General features: G+C 39.0%; 1 protein-coding gene, 1 long non-coding RNA gene and 1 pseudogene across 3 annotated transcripts in view; 2 read left to right on the top strand and 1 right to left on the bottom strand.

Annotated features, from left to right (window-relative positions):
• The window catches only part of LOC103564605 (uncharacterized), a 58,094-nt gene extending 55,932 nt beyond the window's left edge, over nt 1-2,162 (top strand). The window contains exon 5 of the long non-coding RNA XR_011541107.1: nt 27-2,162. This is a non-coding gene — a long non-coding RNA (uncharacterized lncRNA). The remainder of the gene's footprint in view (nt 1-26) is intronic.
• Nucleotides 2,163-5,880: 3,718 nt separating this feature from the next.
• On the bottom strand, nt 5,881-6,692 carry LOC103564631 (cofilin-2 pseudogene; annotated as a pseudogene).
• A 621-nt stretch (nt 6,693-7,313) lies between these two features.
• Nucleotides 7,314-20,039, top strand: part of TMEM135 (transmembrane protein 135) — a 240,996-nt gene continuing 228,270 nt past the window's right edge. Inside the window, exon 1 of one of the 2 annotated variants that reach the window (XM_008540482.2) lies at nt 7,314-7,925. In XM_008540482.2, the coding sequence (XP_008538704.1) occupies nt 7,785-7,925 (141 nt within the window). In that variant the 5' untranslated portion in view covers nt 7,314-7,784. The remainder of the gene's footprint in view (nt 7,926-20,039) is intronic. The other variant, XM_070623941.1, reaches the window with a different exon arrangement.

Here is a 20,039-nt window from a genome sequence, read left to right as displayed (position 1 = left end):
CTCATCTTCCTTTTCTGGTCCCACAGAAAGACTACACTTCCCATCCTCCCTTGAAGTTAGGCTGAGGCCATGTAACTAGATTCTGGAAACGGAAGGTAAGCAGAAGTAGTGTAAACCACTTTGAGTCCTGGCCCTTCAAAAGAAAAACAATTAGGGGCCGGCCTCATGACCTAGGGTTACGTTTGGTGTGCTCTGCTTCGGTGGCCCAGGTTTGGTTCCTGGGTGTGGCCCTACACCACTCATCAGCAGCCATGCTGTGGCTGTGACTTACATACAAAATAGAAATGTGGCACAGATGTTAGCTCAGGGAGAATCTTCCTCAGCCAAAAATAAATAAATAAAAATAAATAAAATAAAAACAATTGGTATCTACTAAACTTAAATATATGCCTGCCCCATGACCTAGCAGCTCCATTCCTAGGGATATGCCCAAGAGAAACAAAAATGTATGCTTACAGAAAGCCAAATAAAAGAATGTTCAGAGTAGTTTTAGTTATGATAGCACAAAACTTACAACTCAAATGTCCTGGAATGGGAAAATTTCACTGTATTCATACAATAGAATATTACACAGTGATAAAAATGAATGAACTACAACTGCCCACACTAACATGCACAAACTCTTGTGTGAAAGAAGCCAGACACCAAAAACTATTAGTGTATGCTTCCATTAATGTAAATTTGAGGAAAAGGCAAAATGAAGCTATGGTGATAGGAATCAGAATAGTGGTTACCTCTGATATTAACTGGGAAGTGTATTAACTGGAAAGGGGCACATGAAAGCCTTCTGGCAAGATGCAAAAACTCTTTCTGGATAGTCTCAGGAATGAAGACAAATGGAAAAATTTATTAAGCTGTACACTTACATTTTTTGTACGTTACTGTGAACAACCACCAAAAATTATGCACATAAATCAAACAAGCAAAAAAAAAAAAATATATATATATATACAAAATGCAACCATTGAAGGCCCAATAAAGATGGAGGAACTTTCAACCTTGAATCACAACTTGGAGGAAAGTTGCCCTGAAGAGCTGGCCAACCTGCTTTGGACTTCATGTGAGCACAAAACTAAGCCCCCGAGATCTAGGGGAATATTTGCTATCTCAGCATAGCCTAAGCTTTCTTGGGTAACACGGGATTCATTACCTACAAACTGCCAAGGTCAGAAATCTGGTTTTGACAGGACACCAAGGGAGTGTCTGTCTCTCATAGGTGAGGCAACACAAAACCAGCTCATAAATGAGTACATAAATCAAAACGCCAATTTGTTAAGTGACGAAGAAAAAAAGGCCTCATATACAAACTAGGATATCTGTTTTACCATGATCAAGCCCATTCTCTCACTGGGACAGACTTGCATGGGAGTCAAGCCATAATAAAAGTTTGTTTGGTACCCCTGTTCTCAGAAAAAGGGCATTAGTTAGATAAAGCAAATGTTTAATGACATCCTTCCAACAGAGCTCATGAATCCATTTCTTAGTAGAGACAGTTTTGTCAGAGGGTCCAGAACATGCGAGCTTGCTGCACTGCAGAGTCCACTCCCCTAGACATACGGCTGAATTGCCTCAGTGGTTCTCTCTTTTTTTGCTCTCAAGCCTATCAACTTTTCTTTTTAGGCATGTTATTACATTGTCTAACTTTTTAGACAGATGTGGTTCACCTCTGAGGCGTTTCTTTTATATATCTACTCCTATCTAATAATATGTGGATTTTCATATTTTCCCTCTCAGAGAACAATCATAAATCTTTCACTTTCAAATTCTGTGGTGGGAGTGGTAGGAGTTCGAAGTGGGGGAGGATGGTGTCCTCAGCCATAGTCTCCAAGTACTGATAACATCAAACTAACATAAACACTGGGAATTCTACAGATAGTGTGCCCGGATATTTCATAAGGTTATTTGAGAGCATTTTGTAGAATTCTTAAAGCCTTGAAGGACAGTGAGGAAATTTTTAACAGAGGCTGGAGCAACAGAGATCCCCGTTATGTAGCGGAGGGAAGTTTGGCAACGCTATTGCCTGATAAATTGTGGAAAACAGAAAATATCTCTAACAAACTGATACATTTGGTTAAGGAAATTTCCAGGCAGAATGTTGAAAGTACCAATTGATTTTTAAAAAATTATGTGTGATAATACATAGAGATGCGAAAAAAAAAAAAGAATATTCAATTTTTAAGCAGAATTTAGAGGAAATATAAAGAACCTAGGATCTTTGGGTTAAAAAATAAAGCTGTTTTTCATTTCCAGCCTCTCCAGATGGTAAAAGATTCTGAACGTAAGGAATTGCTCTAAGGCAAAGGTTAAATTCAGGTGCAGCTGTAAGATTCTTTTTTAAGACTAGAAATATTTAAGACTATTCTCCCTGGACCTTCTCAGCTTGATAAAAGAGCTTCTAAATATTCTAAGGGCATTTTCCAACAGCTTCCTGACTCTCAGCTCACAATGGAAAGTGTCTGTCTCAAAGATATTCGTGGGTGTAGCTTCTTTTTTTTTTTTTTTTAATGGAGTGGTTATAATTTGATATATAAGAATCCCTCAAATTTTAAAGAGAATTATATTGGCAGAAGTACTACCTCCTTGGACTGAAAGAGCTTAAATATTTCTCAATATAACAGCTTTCAATGTTTCTATGGCAAAAATTTATATTTACATCTTAAAAACTGAATATAGTATTTTAAATAAAACGATGTGAAGAAAAATGTGAGGTTATGCTGCAACCAGAATTGGTAGAAAATCAAAAGCATATGTAGGTATTTTCAAAAGCTTGCCTGGTATCAACAAAGAGAACGTGTATCTGAATGTTGGTGGAATTAAGAGGGACCACAGTGTCTTACTTAGTTTGAGCCATGCTTTGTCATTTTGCTTCTGCCTGATACGCTTTTCTACAATGACTGCATGTAAAGCTGAACAATTTAGGGCGGTTAAATCCTCGCATGAGATCTTAAGAGCTCTTCCATTCTTTTTCATCGACATCTTCAAAGCCAGAATCTTGCAAGAGCAACAATTTTCAGCTTGGCATGTCGTCAAAGCCTTTGAATTCAAATTGCCGGATTAATTTCCTTCATTCACTATGTATCTTCTTTGAAGAAACTCTTTGCTTCACCTTGTTGATGAGCCCTAAAGTCTTTTTTTAAGGAAAAGAAGCAACAATAAAGACCCAAGAGAGTATCCAGTCAAGCTACTGGTCATAGACAGCCTAAAAGAATAAATGGCCCATGCAGATACAATGTGTAACATTACCCTGAAACTTCATGGCAGCTTGATGAGAAGACTTTCTTTTAAAAACAGCCTGCTATATTTTAGAATACCACATAAAGGAATTTATACATGTAAACTACTGTTTTTCTGCAAACTGCTTCATTTTGCTTTTTTTCATCCTAAAGCACAGATCATCCTCCCTGAGAATTTATCAATGCCTTCCTGTTCCGGAGTCTCTATAGCATCACCAGCAAGGATAGAGAATACCCTTTCCATTCATTTGAACCTGAGAGTTTGCCTGAAATTACTTCTTTGTCATCTGACTCATCAGCACTGTCCTCTTTGGCGCCTGTGATAACAATAGCTGTGTTCTTCCCTTCTCAAATATCTTTAAGTTTCATGTCTCCATTTAACAGTTAATTAAAAGAAATTGCCTACTTTTAATTATAATTTTAAAATTTCCTTAGTTATTGGTATGTATTTGCTGTGCCACATGGTAAACATGTTTATCATTATGCATGCAAACTACACGAACTATTACATTCAAAAGCAACTGATAGCAACTATGTTAATTGTTTAGTGATTTTAGTGCTGTTCTTTAAATATTGTGCATCCTAGCAGGAGAGTTTGTTACTTATACTTGGCATTTTACTTTTTTTTAAATACATTTTAGGAATTTTGGGGTCGATGTATAACATATTTTTTTTCCCATTTAAAAATAGGCTCCCAGTTAGCATTTTCTTGTGGACCATCAGGTTTTCAGGGATGGATTATTGAAATTAAGTAGGATAATCCTGCAATACTATTTCTGTAATTTCTATGGACAATTTTATGCTGTGTTTCTGATCCTCTCATATTTGAATTGGAGATTTAAAAAAAAAATTATCATTATCATCTTCCCATCCTACTATTGTATATTGGATGTGTTAAGGGGGGAAGATGACTTGAACACGAGAGCTGTACTTGGTCCTGAGGAAGATCCTGGGCTTTGAACAGGATGGCATAGCTGCATGGGACTTTAGATTGTACCCTTTGAGAAGGACAGAACGATGGCAGACACTGCTGCTTGCCCTCGGTATCTGTTCTTTTCATTTTGCTCAGTAATAAAACCTCAAATGTTAGCTGGACATTTGTCCAACCAGTAAAAAACAACTACATTTCCCAGCCTCTCTTGCAACTAAGTGTGGTCATGTGACTAAGCTTTGGCCAATGGGATATGAAGAGAAGTAGGTTGATAGATCTTCTGGGAAGTTTTCTTTTCTTGTTGTTGTTGAGGAAGTTTCACCCTGAGCTAACATCTGTGCCACACTTCTTCTAGTTTGTATGTGGGTTGCCATCACAGCATGGCTGCTGACAAGTGGTGTAGGTCCACACCTGGGAACCAAACCTAGGCCACTAAAGCAGAGCGTGCCAAACTTAACTACTAAGCCACAGGGCTGGCCCTGGGAAATTTTCTTAAAGAGAGGAAGTATGTTCTCTCTTTCTCTTTGCTGGTCTTCCTGGCTAGCATGTGGGTGAGAGGGCTCAAGGTGAAACAGCTGTCTTACAAGTCAGGGTGGAAATCACAGGTAACAGTTGGCAAAGCAACCTGTCAGGAGTCTGGGATCTCTGATGGTTATCAAGCCACTATCTTAGCCTAGGACTGTTTATGTTTACCTGAGATAGACATAAACCTTTATCTTTTTACCACTGTTATTTTAGGCTTTTCATTTAATGAGTACTCCTCTTTTATTTCCTCCAAATACCTATCTTATCTCAATTTATACTATCATATTTTATTATTACATATATCATATTATCTTGTTTAGTTTTCTTGCTTTTCTGTCTTCCTCCTCTAGAGTTCTAGGTTCATGAAAATAGAAACCTTGTTTCTCTCTCGTTTTTGTAATATGCTACAATTTTTATTGCAACATGGCCATTTTTGTGAGAGTGGGTAGTTTGAGCTTAAAAGTAATGTTCCATTTAAGGTTCTTTTATATAGAAATTGCCATCATGACTAATATTCAAAATATCTTTAGTGTTTCAAGACTACTCACATGGTAAACATAAAACTACTATACTTATTCATACACTTATTAGTGTACACACAGTGGAAAACAGAAAGGCATTAATCACAGCTACTTTTTTACAAAAGATATGCAGATAACAGGAATGAACAAGACACTAGAACAGGTACTAGAAAAAGTTGATGGCTCAGTTAACACAACTTAGTTGGCATTCCTTTTGGGGTAGGGATTAAACTCATTACAAAAGTGTTTTCAGTGCATATTGTTATATCCGTGCTGCCATGTCACAGAAACAGGCTTGCCAAGGTAGGTGAGGTGTATGAATGCTTGAGCCTCACAGAACTGCAGTTAAGTGCAACTATAAATAATACTGAATAAAGTTTACCACCTGACAATTGATAATACTTTCAAGGCATTCAGTTAGCTTACCCTTTGCAGTATTCTAAGTTACCACATTCACAATCACATTCATTGTAGTGCTTGCTGCAAGGGAGGATATAAACAGTTGTTTTGGCTAAAATATGATGAGAAGGCATTCCTTGGATTCTATAAAAATAACAGTATTAAACAGTCTAAAGGCAGTCACTGATAGGCTGCTTAAATGAGTATTTCCTTTGTTCATTGTTTTGGATGGGCCCATTGGGAAGGGGAACAAAACAAAACAAAACCTAATACTATTCCAATTGACTGAGTTGGAGAAGTAGAAGTTGCTTAACATCCAGACCGCATTTGACTGTCATTTTATAAGGGTTTTCCTTCAAACAAGACTACTGCATTGCCTCCCAATTTCTCTCCAAGTGAGGAACGGTCCTTAATATCATCCAAGCCACTTATTTGCTACTTATGTTTGTAATGGCAGCTTTAGAGCTAGCATAAATCACCTTGTTTTTTAAAGGTGCACTTTCAGGAGCCCAGAATATAAATACAGTCATGGGCCACCTAACGATGTTTTGGTCAACAATGTACAGCATATGATGGCGGTCCCCTAAGATTAGTATTATATAGCCTAGGTGTGTAGTAGGCTACACCATCTAGGTTTGTGTAAGTGCACTCTATGAGGTTTGCAAAATGATGAAATTGCCTATGGATGCATTTCTCAAAACATATCCATGTTGTTAAGCGACGTGTGACTGTACTAGGGCTTCTTTCTTAGCAAACTGGCCATCATTCAGATGCGGCAACTTCACCAAACCTGTGTAGGGGTCCTCTACATGGTGTCACCAGTTCACCCACCAAGACCTGCTTTGCTTCCTCTACAATTATTTGTCTTTTGTCATCACTTAAACAGAAAAGAATTGGTTTCCTTCTTTTTTCGATCTCCTCTTGTGTAGATGTCCTTACTTTCTTACTAAAAACTTTGGTGACTTGACTCTCCTTCACTGTAACTGCAGAAGCTGCTGTGTAGGCAGCTGCAACAGCAGCTGGGGCTCCAGCTCTGCTGCACTGGGAGGAGAAGGAGGGGTGGGCAGAAGCCTTGTCTCTCATGTCTACATCTGAATCTACAGAGCTTAGAACAGTGCTTGGAAAATAGTACATGCTCAGCAAATATTTGTAGAAGGAACGAATGGAGACTAGGTTAGAATGGGATTCCTCTGAAGGTGGTAGGCTCTTGCTTTAAGAAAATTTAGAATTCCAAGGAGAATGGAAGGTTATTATAGGTGAGAAAACTGACATTTAGAGAGGTTATGTGACTCACAGGTCACACAGGTCCCTTGTCATGCCAATCGTTGGTCAAGCTCCTTAGCCAGGTCTGAGTTCTAACACCACTGCCGCCTCTACCGTGTGTACTATTTGGCTGATGAGCGCTGGTCGTGGATTCTGCAGCTAGGACTGCTCAGTCGTCCTGGGTTTGGACAGGATGATCTACTGCCTTTTCTCCCCGCACAGGAAGTGTATGAACACGGCTAACAGATTTTTCAAGCCTTCTCAGACACCACAGAGCTTAGAAAGCCCAGCAGTTGGGAGCAGTGCGGTCGCAAGCAGCAGGCAGCCTTAGCTATTTATTACCTGGCACTCTAGGGAAGGGGAGCTGACAGTCTGAGGAGGACGGTTGTCTGGGCTCAGCTCCCAACAAAGACATTTAATCGCTTTCTTCCACTGCCCTCAGTTCTACTTGGCCGGGCTTTGAGAGGACGGAGGTGGAGTACAATGCGACACAACTGAGCCATGATTGCGCATCAGCCACGGCGCTCGCGCTCGGGCGCGGGGCCGCGCGTGAGGAGTGCGGAGGCAGGCGCGTCCCCGAGCTGCCCTCTCACCCTGTCGGCCCCCGCCGGGCTCGGAGGAGCGGGCGCGCGCCTGCGGCGGAGGCCCGCTTGAGTGAGTGCGCACGCTCCGCCTCTCCCCGCCTCCCCGGTGAGCGCCCCGCCCCCTCGAGCTGCGATACGCCGGGGGCTCAACATCCGAGGACTTTGGCCCTGAGTAACCCGGGTCGCGTGACCTTTCCCCTCCTTTCCGCACCTCCCGCGGCCGGCCGGGCGAGCGGGCGGTGGCTGGGCTGGCGGTGCCGTCCGTCCTTCCCACGTCCCTCCCTAGCATCGGCTCACCCCCGCCGGGCCCTGCGCGCGGCTCCTCGTCATGGCGGCTCTCAGCAAGTCCATTCCTCATAACTGCTACGAGATCGGCCACACTTGGCACCCTTCCTGCGGGGTCTCCTTCGTACAGATCACCGGGGGCGCCCTGGAGGAGTCCCTGAAGATCTATGCCCCCCTGTACTTGGTGAGACCCGTTAGCCCGTCCCCCAGGGCGAGTTTCGTAAGGAGGATGGGCCAGGAGTGCAGTCGTACTCCCGAGGGGCTTGGGGGACTCGCCCTGTGTAGGTTTCTCATTTGGAGGAGTCAGAGTGTTTTTTGCGGGGGGGTGTGGAGGAGGGTGGGATGATGGGAGGTCGCAAGAGGTGGATATCCCACATCCTACGCGAGACGGTATTTATGGGTCAGCGAGGCAATGAGAAATGGCCGGCAGTCTTTCCTCATCTAGTTCCCTCTTTTTTGCCCCTACACCCTAATTTTTTTGTAAGGGTATATTTGACAGCAAATTCCCGTGACTTCAGGTCTTGTATCAGTTTGGGATGACAGGATTGTGGTTTGAGGGTTTTGCAGGTGTTTTTGCAAGTTCACAAAGTAGACTCCTGGTTGAGATTTCGCGTGGTGATTTAAAGGGTGGTTCTAGTCTTTGGGTCAGTAAAGGTGGTTAGGAGATCTGACTTTATGTCACCCAAGTCCTTTATTACATGTAGGGCAATCTAAGTTTGCAGGTTTTAATAGAGAATATGTGGAAATATGTGTATGTAAGCACTGAGAACTGTTAAAGAAGTTTGTCCTTAAATGTTCTCACTGGCATTTTTTTTTCAGTAACTTCGTCGTTGATACTAAAGATTTATTACTTTGACTGTTGAAGTTCATTGCCTCATTATCTTGTCCAATAGAATCTGTGTCTTAAGAAGGCAGAGATCATATTTTTTGTGTATTTCTTGAAAGTTCCATATTCAATGGATGGTCACTTCTTACCTCAAATTGAGTAATAATTTGGATTTGTACCCTAATGTGCCTAAAAGTGTGACATGGACATATCTGTAGTATTTGTTGAGAAGTCTGATTATTTATTACAGAGATAGCACAGGAGAAGATGGCAGCTTTGAGCTTGCAGAAGCCAGTTTCATTTTTATCATATAGACTGATGCTTTTCAAACTTCATTGTGTGTTAGTTAGGAATCCCTTGGAGATCTTGTTAAAATGAGCATTCTGATTCAGTCGGTCTGTGGGGCCTGAGAGTCTGCATTTCTAACAAACTCTCAGGTAATATGGAGCTGCTGGTAATATTGATGTGCAAAGAGCTACACTTTGAATAATGATATAGAGTCTAGTCTGATAAACTTATTATTGGAGCTGGAAGTTTCTCCTTTGATTTTCTTTGGCAAAGATTCATGTTTATCTGCTTTTCCACATGAATTGTGGCCAGTCTATAGCTCAGTTTTTTTTTTAATAGAACATCTAGAAACTTTACTGAGCTCTTGATATGTTCAATAATACAAAAAGATTGTTTCTGCCTTTAGAGGATTATGATGCAGGTGGCGAGAGAGTTTATCTATGTAATTTCTGCTTCTGAAAATCCATAGCACTTTTCTTGTACCTCATTTATTCATTCAACAACTATTTGTTGAGTGTTTGACATTTGTCACGTCTACAGCCTAGACAATTTATTGCTTATGTTCCATGATAGGGAAATTCAGGGGAGCAACAGGAACATGGGTTTTTCTATTCCAGCAGGTAGAGTGGGGGAAGGGGGTGGTCAGGAAAAGTTTGTGCTTTACTGTTACATCTCCAACTAGATTAAATACTTCTTGAGGATAAATTCTCCATCTTATTTGGACTTATGTCTCTTACAGCTAGATATTTCAAACTTTTGGTTGCTACTCCTGAGTGAAGTAAAATTAGTGAGAACTGCCTATTATTTTAAGTGAAATAGAAGAGAATAGAAAAAATTAGCACCCATTGCAGGTACTAAGTATAAGCATTATTTCATAACAGTTTTGTTTCATGACTTACAAATATATGTGTGGCTAGGGTGACTTAGAGCATGTATTGCAACGCTTCGATCTTTATCAGTGTTGGATAGTTGTTGATTCAGTATGTAACCCCAGGTGCCAAGAGACAAGGGTATGGGAAGAAGTGGGCTTTTAAAAGCGATCAGGGACATCTGAATTTGAATCTCAGCTCCATCAGTTACTAGTGTTTGACTCGTGCATGTTACTTTGTCTCTGTCTGTGAAAATTGAGTGAAATAATGCATTGAAGATGTATCACATATTTTCTAGTTCGTAGTAGGTCTTGAATAATTAGGCATTTTTTTATTCCCTCTTCCCCCAGTGGTGCTTAAGTTAGATGTGAAGTTCATTGAGGGTGGCTAGGGAGCGCTCCTTGGAGGAAGTAGCATTTGACTTGGGCTTTGAATAAGGCTGGGCAGACATTGATTCATGTAGTAGATATTTATAGAATACTTATTCTTAATGGAGAGGAGGGAGAATAATGTGAATCGAGGCAGAAATCTAAATGACGTTGTAAGAGAAGCAGTATGTATATTGATTGGCTAAAACAGAAGTTCTGTATAGAGGAGGTGTGAGTGATAACAACTGTTTATTAACCACGTATGTACTTAGAGCCTCACATATTTCATCTTAGTTAATCTCTACACAGCTCTGTCTTATTATCCTCATTTCATAGGTAAGAAAACTGAAGGTTAGAGAGATTAAGTGACTTCTAGGATTCAGAACTAGTAAGGGAAAGAGACAGGATTCACTTCTAGGTTTTTTTTGACTCAAAGTCAGACTCCAGGCCAGACTAAAGGAGCCTTTGAGATTTTTTTTTGAGCAAGGGGATTACAAGTACAAAATGGTGCTTTCAGATGATGAACCCGGTAGCGCAGGCTAGACCGGATTGGAAAGGCTGTTTAGGAGTTGATGCAGTAGATTCACTAAGTGGTGAAAGAATCGGTTTCCGTTGAATGCCACTCTGCAACTTACTAGCAATGTGATCTCAGGAAAATTACCTTACCTCTCTGAGCCTGTCTGCTTGCTTTGCAGAAGATAATTATACCCATCTCTTAGGACTGTTGGGAGGACTTAAATGGGTTAATAGTGTTTAGGCATAGCAGCTGTCACATAGTAGGGCCCTGATAAAGTGTTGCTCTTATGAAAATGGTGCCTTCATTAAGATCTATGTCTCTATCTCCTGTTAGAATGGTGGTTTATGTTCAGAACTAGCACAGTACTTCAGTAAGCGCTTAGTAAGTGTCCGAATGAGCACAGATATGAATGAATGAACGCATGAATAGTTCAGGAGTGAGGAGAATTTGGCAGGTCTAAGGAAGTGCCGTAGAGAATGGAAGGGCAGTTTTAGAGTCATTTTACCAGAAAGGCGTTTCACAGGAGAGGTTATTTCACAGGAAGAATGAACAGGACTTAGAGATGGAGAATATGGTAGTGGACAGAATGAGGACTTGTTTATGCTTCTAGGATTTCAAGTCTGATTGATCCTGTTGCCGTCATTGATAGAAAAGGAGAAGTTTTGAAGGGAAGCTGGTTTTGGGGAAAATTTTCATCAGTGTGTTTTCTGGAGCCTATAAAATGGGTCTTGTCTATCTGCTTTTCATTTGAAATATTAGTGTGTGTGATGTACTCAACTGCTTCCTTTGGTTCCTTTCATATTTATGCTCTTGTTCTATGCATCTGCTTTCATGCTTCTGTTTCATGTTGGCATCCACAACTATTCTTAGTTAATATTCACCTTCTAATGCTCAAACCATGTTGAAATGTAGGTGGACTATTCCTTTTAATAGTTAATCTTTGACTTTTCACAATTTGTAAAAAACATCAAATCTCAGCATCAGTTTGTTAAAGAATCTACATATGTTGTAATATATGCTAACAATTTATACACGTACCAAAAATGTATTTCAGGAAGTTATATTTTCTTTCTTTCTTTTTTTTTTGAGGAAAATTAGCCCTGAGCTAACATCTGCTGCCAATCCTCCTCTTTTTTTGCTGAGGAAGACTGGCCCTTAGCTAACATCTGTGCCCATCTTCCTCCACTTTATATGTGGGATGCCTACAACAGCTTGCCAAGTGGTACATGTCTGCACCTGGGATCTGAACTGGCGAACCCTGGGCCGCCGAAGCAGAACGTGCGAACTTAACCACCACACCACCTGGCTGGCCCCATATTTTACTTCTTGAGTGTTAGTTATTGTCACACGTACACAACAAGTGGTACCCCTTGCCATGCACATACACACCAAACAGTTGTTAAACTGTTTAAACCCCCGATTACCACTAAAATTAATGAAAGCATCGTGCCCTTGGTAGTTTGTGGTGGATTTAGAATACACAATTGCCCAATTAGGGGGATGGATTCTATGCTGTTCAAGTTCTTAAGTGCCTTCTCTAAGAAGGAAAACTTGTTCACTTATCTTGGGTGGTTCTAAGACCTTTCTTAGCTGTGCTGTTCCTAGGTGACCGTCTTCAGGACCTCCGGATTAGGGTACTGGCATTTACCCGTAGCCGACTCTATAGTAGAACCTTTTGCACTTTTGGAAAGGAATAATTTAAAAACCTACTTTTTCATTGAGCTTTAGATGTTTGCACCCTTCCTCAGAGTATGAAAATCTTTACTTAATATATGCTTCCTTTGAACCTTATAATCTAACAGATTGTAATGGGTCAGTTCGTCACCTCTAGACTCTGAATAAACACATAAGCAAGAGTTGGAATTCTAGGAATAAAAAGGCAATTTATGGACAGTCTCTAGTTAGTTGCTAAAGGCTTGAAAACCACTGACTGAAGAAATCAGTTCAGTGACATGGACTGATTTTTTTTTTTTTTAAATGTTCTTACACAGTTTTATTTTATGGAAAAAATGGTAATTCACTTCCACAGCTTAACTCCACTTACAAGAGGCAGTTCAGATTTCTGTATTTCAGTATGGCTTAGGAGGCGGGAACCTGGATGCTGGGATCAAATTGCCTATGTTATAATTCTAGCTCACTGCTTGCGAGCTGGGGAACCTCCCATGAATTACCTAGCCACTCTAAGCCTCAATTTCTGTGTCTGTCGTATTGGAGACATGGCACGTTTTAACTCTGGAGGTCCTGGTGAGGATTCAGTGAGGCATAATATGTAAAGTGCTTCTGCCATATAGTGTGGACTGAGTTTTTAAAGGCAGTGGTTTAGCAGGTTTTCTAGAGAATACGAGACCAGCAATGAGACTTTCGAAATTTTGGTAATAGGCCATTCGTTTTTGTTTTTTACTTTGGGGAAAAAAAAAGAGAGAGAGGGAGACTGAAGTCATTAAGGAATACAGACTGCTGAAAATATCTGTGTGGGTTATTTGACCTGTGGAGATGGTGGAATTTGTAAATATGTGGACTAATCCCTCTTTGATTTTTGCCTGAGGCCTATTTTAGGGGTTGGAGATGAGGGACTTATTTTATTTCTCTATTCAGTAAGTAAATGATGAGTTTTACCTGTTTTGTTATTATCTCTTTGGAGATGTAACAGTCGTTTGATCTTTTTCTTTTAAATAAGCAATTAAATGATGAATTTTCCTATTAACATGACATTTTGAGTTTGTTGAACTGATTTTTACATTTGACTTGTTATTGTTTGGCTGGCCTCTGTTGAGTACAAAGCATACTGCTAACACATCACTTCTAATTGAAAGTTGAAGATTTACTGTTGCACTGAACACTTTCTCAACTCACTCTTTTTTGTAGCAACTATCTCTGAGTAAAGCTGGCCAAATCTGGTTTACTATTGTTTGCCCCTTTAGTTATCATAGATCAGGGATGAAAAATAATAAATATTGGAATATAGGCTCTAAATAATCATGATCCATTACCGTTCATGTTTCTGGGTCAGTAGATTTTTATTAAAACAGATATTTGGTTGATTTAAAGAAATTTAAAAAGCCTTCAAATCCTTAACAAGTATTTTTCAATGCCAGCGTTATTTCCTTTTGCATAGTCACTAGAAAATTCTCTTCAAATGGAAAGGAGTGGTCCTCTATCTGGGAAAGTTTATTCTCTTCAATAAAATAACACATTTTGGTGGAGAGAGAAGCAGCCCACCCTGGAGGAGTGAGGGAGCCAAATCCACACTGGTAATCTTGTGGTGACAGATTTTCCATCAGATTGCCTTCATACCCAGCTTTCTAGTTGATTCAGTGTGATATAAATTATTTTGAATAACCAGATCTCTTATTTATTATTTAGAAAATTGTATTTGTCCTGAACTTTTGACTCTAAAACATTTTTTTGATTATTTACTGATAAATATTAATGAAAAAAATAAGACTAAAGGAGGGGAGACTGAGATTTGATGATTAGCTTTAGTAATATCTGAACCTAGACTATTACTAGTAGGATATTTGTCCCGTATTCATTTACCTGTTATTTATTGAGTCTGCTCTTTGCACGGTGCTATGAATAGCAGCTCTGTGCTATGTGGTATGGTAGAGAGTAAAAAAATGAATGGGACGTACTTATATTGAGAGTTTATAGTCCATGAGGCGAGATTAGGCATGAGTTATCCTATAATACAAATACATTGAGATAAATACCATAAGGTACAGACAAAATGGTTTGAGAAATCAGAGGGAGAAGCTCACATGTGACTGGGAGACAAGAGGAAACTTAGTGAGGGAGGTGGCATTTTAGTGGCCTTGAAGGAAAAGTAGGATTTGGAAAGGTAGAAATAGATGGTGGATAAGGGAGAGGAATGGCTTGAACAAAGACATTCAGGTAGAATAGGATGTGGTATGTTTTGGGGAATGGCAGGTGGAATTTGGATTTTCTTTGTTGTGGTAGGCGGTCAGTGGAGGTTGCCAATGGGAGGAATATGCTTGAAGTAGTTTCATAAAGCTTAATCTGGCAGTGGTATATCAAACTGTTAGGTTTAGTGGCATGTAGAGTAGGGAGAAGAATCAAATGAAGCTGTAAGATTTTAAGCCTTGTTTATTGGGATGTGTGGAAGGTAGTGCTTTGGGAAAAACGTTTTCAGTGAACTATGCTGGATTGCTTTAGGGCATGTTGAGTTAGCTACTAGTGCAGTATCTGAGTAGAGAATGACCAGGACACATTGGGAAATGTAGAGCTGCTGTTCTAGGGAGAGGATGAAGCTAGAGATTTAGGTTTAGATGTCATAAGATGGAGATGAAGGTTGAAGCTATGGTAGGTCAATAAGGAAGAGAGGTTCTTAGGTTAACAAGGGAGAGAGTTTAGAAAGAGAAGAAAACCTGAGGAGTGCTTATTTTTGGAGTAGAGGAGAAAGAAAGAAGCAGAGAGGTATGAAGAGGTTGAGAAGAGTGTATGGCAGAGAAGTATGAGCAGAGAGTTCGGGGAGGTATTGTTAAGAGGTGGGAGGAGCCTGGGTTTGAATCTCAGTCCTGCCGCTTAATAGCTTTATAACCTTGAGAACCGCAGTGTTCTCATCTATAAAATGGGAATAAATAACTATCTCGTATCCTTTATAAGTCAGCACTTGTTATTCTTTGGCTCAGAACTCTCCAGTGGCTTTCCGTGTCAATAAAATGTGAAATCTTTACCATGGCCTGTAGAGCCTTATGTGATCTGGCTGTTGCTGGTTTGATTGCATTTCATACCAGTTTCCTCTTATTCACCTCCATCCATATATGATTACATGATTTGTTTTATATTTTTGAATCTAAGCTTTTTATTTAGAACGAGGAGTTCTTGATTTCTGGGGAATATCTTAAATTGGACAACAGATTGTGAAAAAGGAACATTTCTAAGGAGTGAATGAATATGAGGTGGTTTCCTCTTTTTATGAATTACGACTTTGAGAAAAAATCTTGCCTCATATTTGTGCATAAGCAGTATACATATAAGTAACTGATTTTATTATGACAAGACAACCTAGATTGAAAGGCTGAAGCACAAACTTAGGTTCCATCAGTCTATCTGTATAAACCTTGATGGTGATAAAAAATGTGGTAAGACTTTGGTAATAGGTTTATAATTCATTCATCAAGTATTTATTGACTATTTGCCAGACACTGTGCTAGGTGATAATTAGGGAAGGGGAGTTAATTGGGGTGACTGCTTAACAAAGAGCTAAATAAAAAGTTTTTGTAAAGTCTTTTCAAAATATGTCGGTAAGGGCTGGCCTGGTGGCCCAGTGATTAAGTTCTCACGTTCTGCTTCTTGGTGGCCCGGGGTTTGCCGGTTCGGATCCCGGGTGCGGACATGGCACCGCTTGGCAAAAGCCGTGCTGTGGTAGATGTCCCACGTATAAAGTAGAGGAAGATGGGCATGGATGTTAGCTCAGGGCCAGTCTTGCTCAGCAAAAAGAGGAGGATTGGTAGTAGTTAGCTCAGGGCTAATCTTCCTCAAAAAAAAAAAAAAAAAAGAGTTGGTAAATTTCTTGCATTATTTGTGTTACATATTACTATGTGCTTGCATTACACAGTGAATGTGAAGTATGTTTACATCCCCAAGGACTATACTAGGTACATAGTAATGCAAAATGTTAGTTGATGCTTTGATGATTAAGGGTCTTAAAATATTGTATTGTAACATAGTATTGTATTAAAGATTTGTTTGACTTTCTATTGAACCGAGGTCAAACTTTTAAATTGTCTTTTGATTAATCACTAATCTTAGCTCTCTTTCTATTAATTGATCTCCTCTGAAAGAGTGTTGTGATTTGAGATTTTTTTGGTGTGTATTTTTTCCTTCATGTTTAGTATGAGATGAGTCTGTTTCATCTTGGGAAAGTAGGAGTACAGTTAGTATTTGTTAATGAACCTGATTTATTAGTGAATCAAATTAGTATTTTAAATTGATATTACAAATTATATATGAGACTCTCCTCGTAATTATATGAGGGGAATCAATTGAAGTGAATGAATGCAGATTTTAAGTAATTTTGCTTTCAGCCATGTTGAAAAATAGTCAGTAAAATGAATTTTTGTGTGGAAAAAGGACGAAAGCAGCAAAAGCAGAGAAGAATGTTAGATCAAGCGTCATCAGATTTGAGCAAGTGCCTTTTACAAGAATGCTGAATTTACAGTGTTTTCAACTTATTATTTTTTTTTTAGAGTCTTGTGGTTCATTACATGTGTCAAATGGCTTTGCTTTCTTGATTCCAGCTAGACCTCAAGGTTTGGGTTGTGATTAGTCAGGTTTGGGAGTTGCCTTGAAGGATTCTGTGTCTATTGGCGGTGATGGAAGGATGTTTGCTCTGATCATTCATGATTTCTAAACCTGGAAAAAAGTAGATGTGGGACCATTTTTTTTTCAGATCTGTATCTCAGAAACTCTCAAGCCCAGGAGACACTGAATTAATCAGGATCAGACAGCATTTCAAAGTGTGCTCGTAGTTCCTTTTGGAGCCCATGAAGTGTTACTGTAATTGTATTTAAACTTGAAGTAATAAAACATCTCAGATCATATAAATACCTTGACAGATTCTCTGAAACTGAATCTCCCTTCTAATAAAATCTATATTTTAAATTAGGGTATTTAGAAATTTTCAGTTGCAAATGTTAGAAAAACTATTTTTACCTCTGTTTGTCTTCACCCATTTAAAGGTGTATAAATCGAGGTTGTTTTAGACAAAATTGTGAGGTCTGTGAAATTAAGCATCTTTTTAAAGCTTTCTTTTTCTGTGTTCTTTTCTCTGTCTCCCATCATTAAATTTGTGGTTAAATTTCTTTTCTGGTTCAGGTAGATGGTCAGGTTTATCCTCATCAAAAAATAGTAAGGGATTTCATATCTATCAAATAGTTGATGGGCTAAGACTTCAGCATAGTGAGTTTTGGCAAATACGTGAGTACAAGTGCAGTTTTTTAAAACCTTTTGAGAATGGCTCTGTCTTCTGTTAATGGAATTTTATATATCAACAAATGGTGAGGCAGTTTGGTGTTTTTCACTCAGCATAGTCCCCTGATACTTGTGATTTGTTCTCTTGCTCAAGTTGCCCCCACTCCTCTGACTGGAATCGTTAGTTTGCTCGAGTTCTGTTTTAAGGATTCAATTCATACACCTGTTATTCTCATTGGAGAGGTTGGAATGTATGTGCATACCTTCTGTTTTTCATCTGAATAAAGTTCTTCAATGAGAAGTGTATTATTAGAATTTTTCTTTATTAATTAAGGTGTTTCTTATTAGAGCCCATGATATTTGTCCTTAAGTATGCAGAAGATGGCAAAGTATGAAAATGTTTTAGATAAAGATTATAGTATTGCATCCTGAGTTATATCAGTAACAGGTGTGTGTTTTCAAGACTATCCTTACATTACCAAAAGTATTAATATTATTCAGTTTGGAACGTGGCTATATTGTAGGCAGGGCTTAATTTGAGTTTTGTTCTTGATTATATTTTGTCTCAATATTATACCTAAAGTATATTTTCAGGTTTATCTTTAAAGCCTATATCTCTTTTCATATAAATTTGAAAGTGACTCTTTTATTGAGAGTAAGGATATTATAAGGCTTAATGGTCATCACTAAAGCTGGATGGTGTGATTTTTGTTATGGGGGCCTTTATAGTAAGTAGCTAAGGAAAGCTTTTGAAGATTTGCTTGTATTCTCTGGCATATATTGTTAACAAAGTTCCTGTAGGGTTTTTTTTTTTTTTTTTCGGTGTTTTAATAAGCTTGTTGTTTGTATGTGATGAGGCAGCATGGTGTGGTGCATTGGGTATATGTTACAAGATCTGGGTTTTTCTTTTGTTCTGCGATTTATAGTATGGCCCTCAGTTTTCTCATCTATAAATGGATAATAATTCTGCCTTAACTACTTCATGACTCACTGTGGGAATCATATGAGATAGTGCATATGTAAAAGCTTTGAAAACTGGAAAAAGATATGTAAATATTGGTCTACAATACTTGGTTTCTTGTCTTAGATCTTTAAATTTGGCTTTTGTAGTTTATAGTAAAAAAATGTTGGAAGCACACACACACACACATACACTATATATATAGAGAGAGAGAGAGAGAGAGAGAGACAGACAGACAGACAGACAGACTTATTATGAGGCATTGGCTCATACAGTTATGGAGACTGAGCAGTCCCAAGATGTACAGATGACGAGCTGGAGACCCAGGAGAGCTGATGTGTAGTTCCAGTCTGAATCCGAGGGCCTAAGAAACAGGAGAGCCGACAGTGTAAGTTCCATTCCCAAAGCCAGCAGGCTTGAGACCCAAGAGGAGCAGATGTTTCATTCCTGAGTCCAAAGGTGGGAAAAGACTAATGTGTCAGTTTGAGGGCGGGCAGCCAGGAGGAGTTCCCTCTTCCTCAGCTCTTTTGTTCTATTTAGGTCTTCTGTTCATTGGATGAGACCCACCTAATGAGGGAGGGCAATCTGCTCTACTTGATCTACTGAAAATGTTAATCTCATGCAGAAAAACCTTCACAGACACACCCAGAAGCATATTTGGCCAAATACATGCCCGGGCATCTGGTGGCTCAGTCAAGTTGACACATAAAATTAACCAGCACATGCAGTATAAATTTATTTGTGACAACAAAGCACTTCTACCTCTTCTATTGTGCTAAATATTTAAAAAAATTAAGGTCTTATTTTTTAAAATGGTTTTGAAATTTGTTGAGAAAAAATAGAGGAAATCTTCTGACTTTGGGTGAAAGTCTTATTTTACTTCCGTTTATTGAAGTTCTGTTTTTATTTTAAATCTGTTGGTGCTCTAAAAATGTGCTTTAATTTTGATTCTCGTGAGGACCACTTCAGTTCTCTGAATAATGCAGTACAGCTCTTTCCTGACCATGTAACCATTCGGTTATAGTGAACACTCCTGGTATCTGCTAATCCTATTATAAGAGAAGGCAGGAAGAGGACATGAGCTATAACTGAGTTCTTCATAGTTATTTTAATTGCCATTTATTTTTTCAAACATCTTGATTTACCAGAGACAGAAATCTCTTGAAAACACTTCATAAAATAAACCTGCACAACACAAAAAGGAACTGGGGTTGGAACAGGGAGTGACTGTCCAGAGTGAAGGAAACTGACATTTTTTTAAGTGCCTATTATATTCTAGTTACTCTGCTGAGTACTTTATATTATCATCTCATTTATTTAAAAAGTACTGAGATCTTGGAAGAAGAAGGAAAAGAAAGTAAAGTTAGCTGCACAGCTGGTTGGTTCCACTTTCTTCTATTGGGATTAGTTCTTTTTAGTAGCTGTTTAGTGTTGTGAATGTTGTGTTTCTTTTTTTGCAGGGGAAGATTTGCCCTAAGTAACATCTGTTGCCCATCTTTCTTCTTTTTTCTTTTCCTTTATCTACCCCAAAGCCCT

The sequence above is a fragment of the Equus przewalskii genome, chromosome 6, assembly GCF_037783145.1.
Source record: "Equus przewalskii isolate Varuska chromosome 6, EquPr2, whole genome shotgun sequence".
NCBI classification, from domain to species: Eukaryota; Metazoa; Chordata; class Mammalia; order Perissodactyla; family Equidae; genus Equus; species Equus przewalskii.
This window is presented reverse-complemented; position numbering and strand designations above follow the sequence as displayed.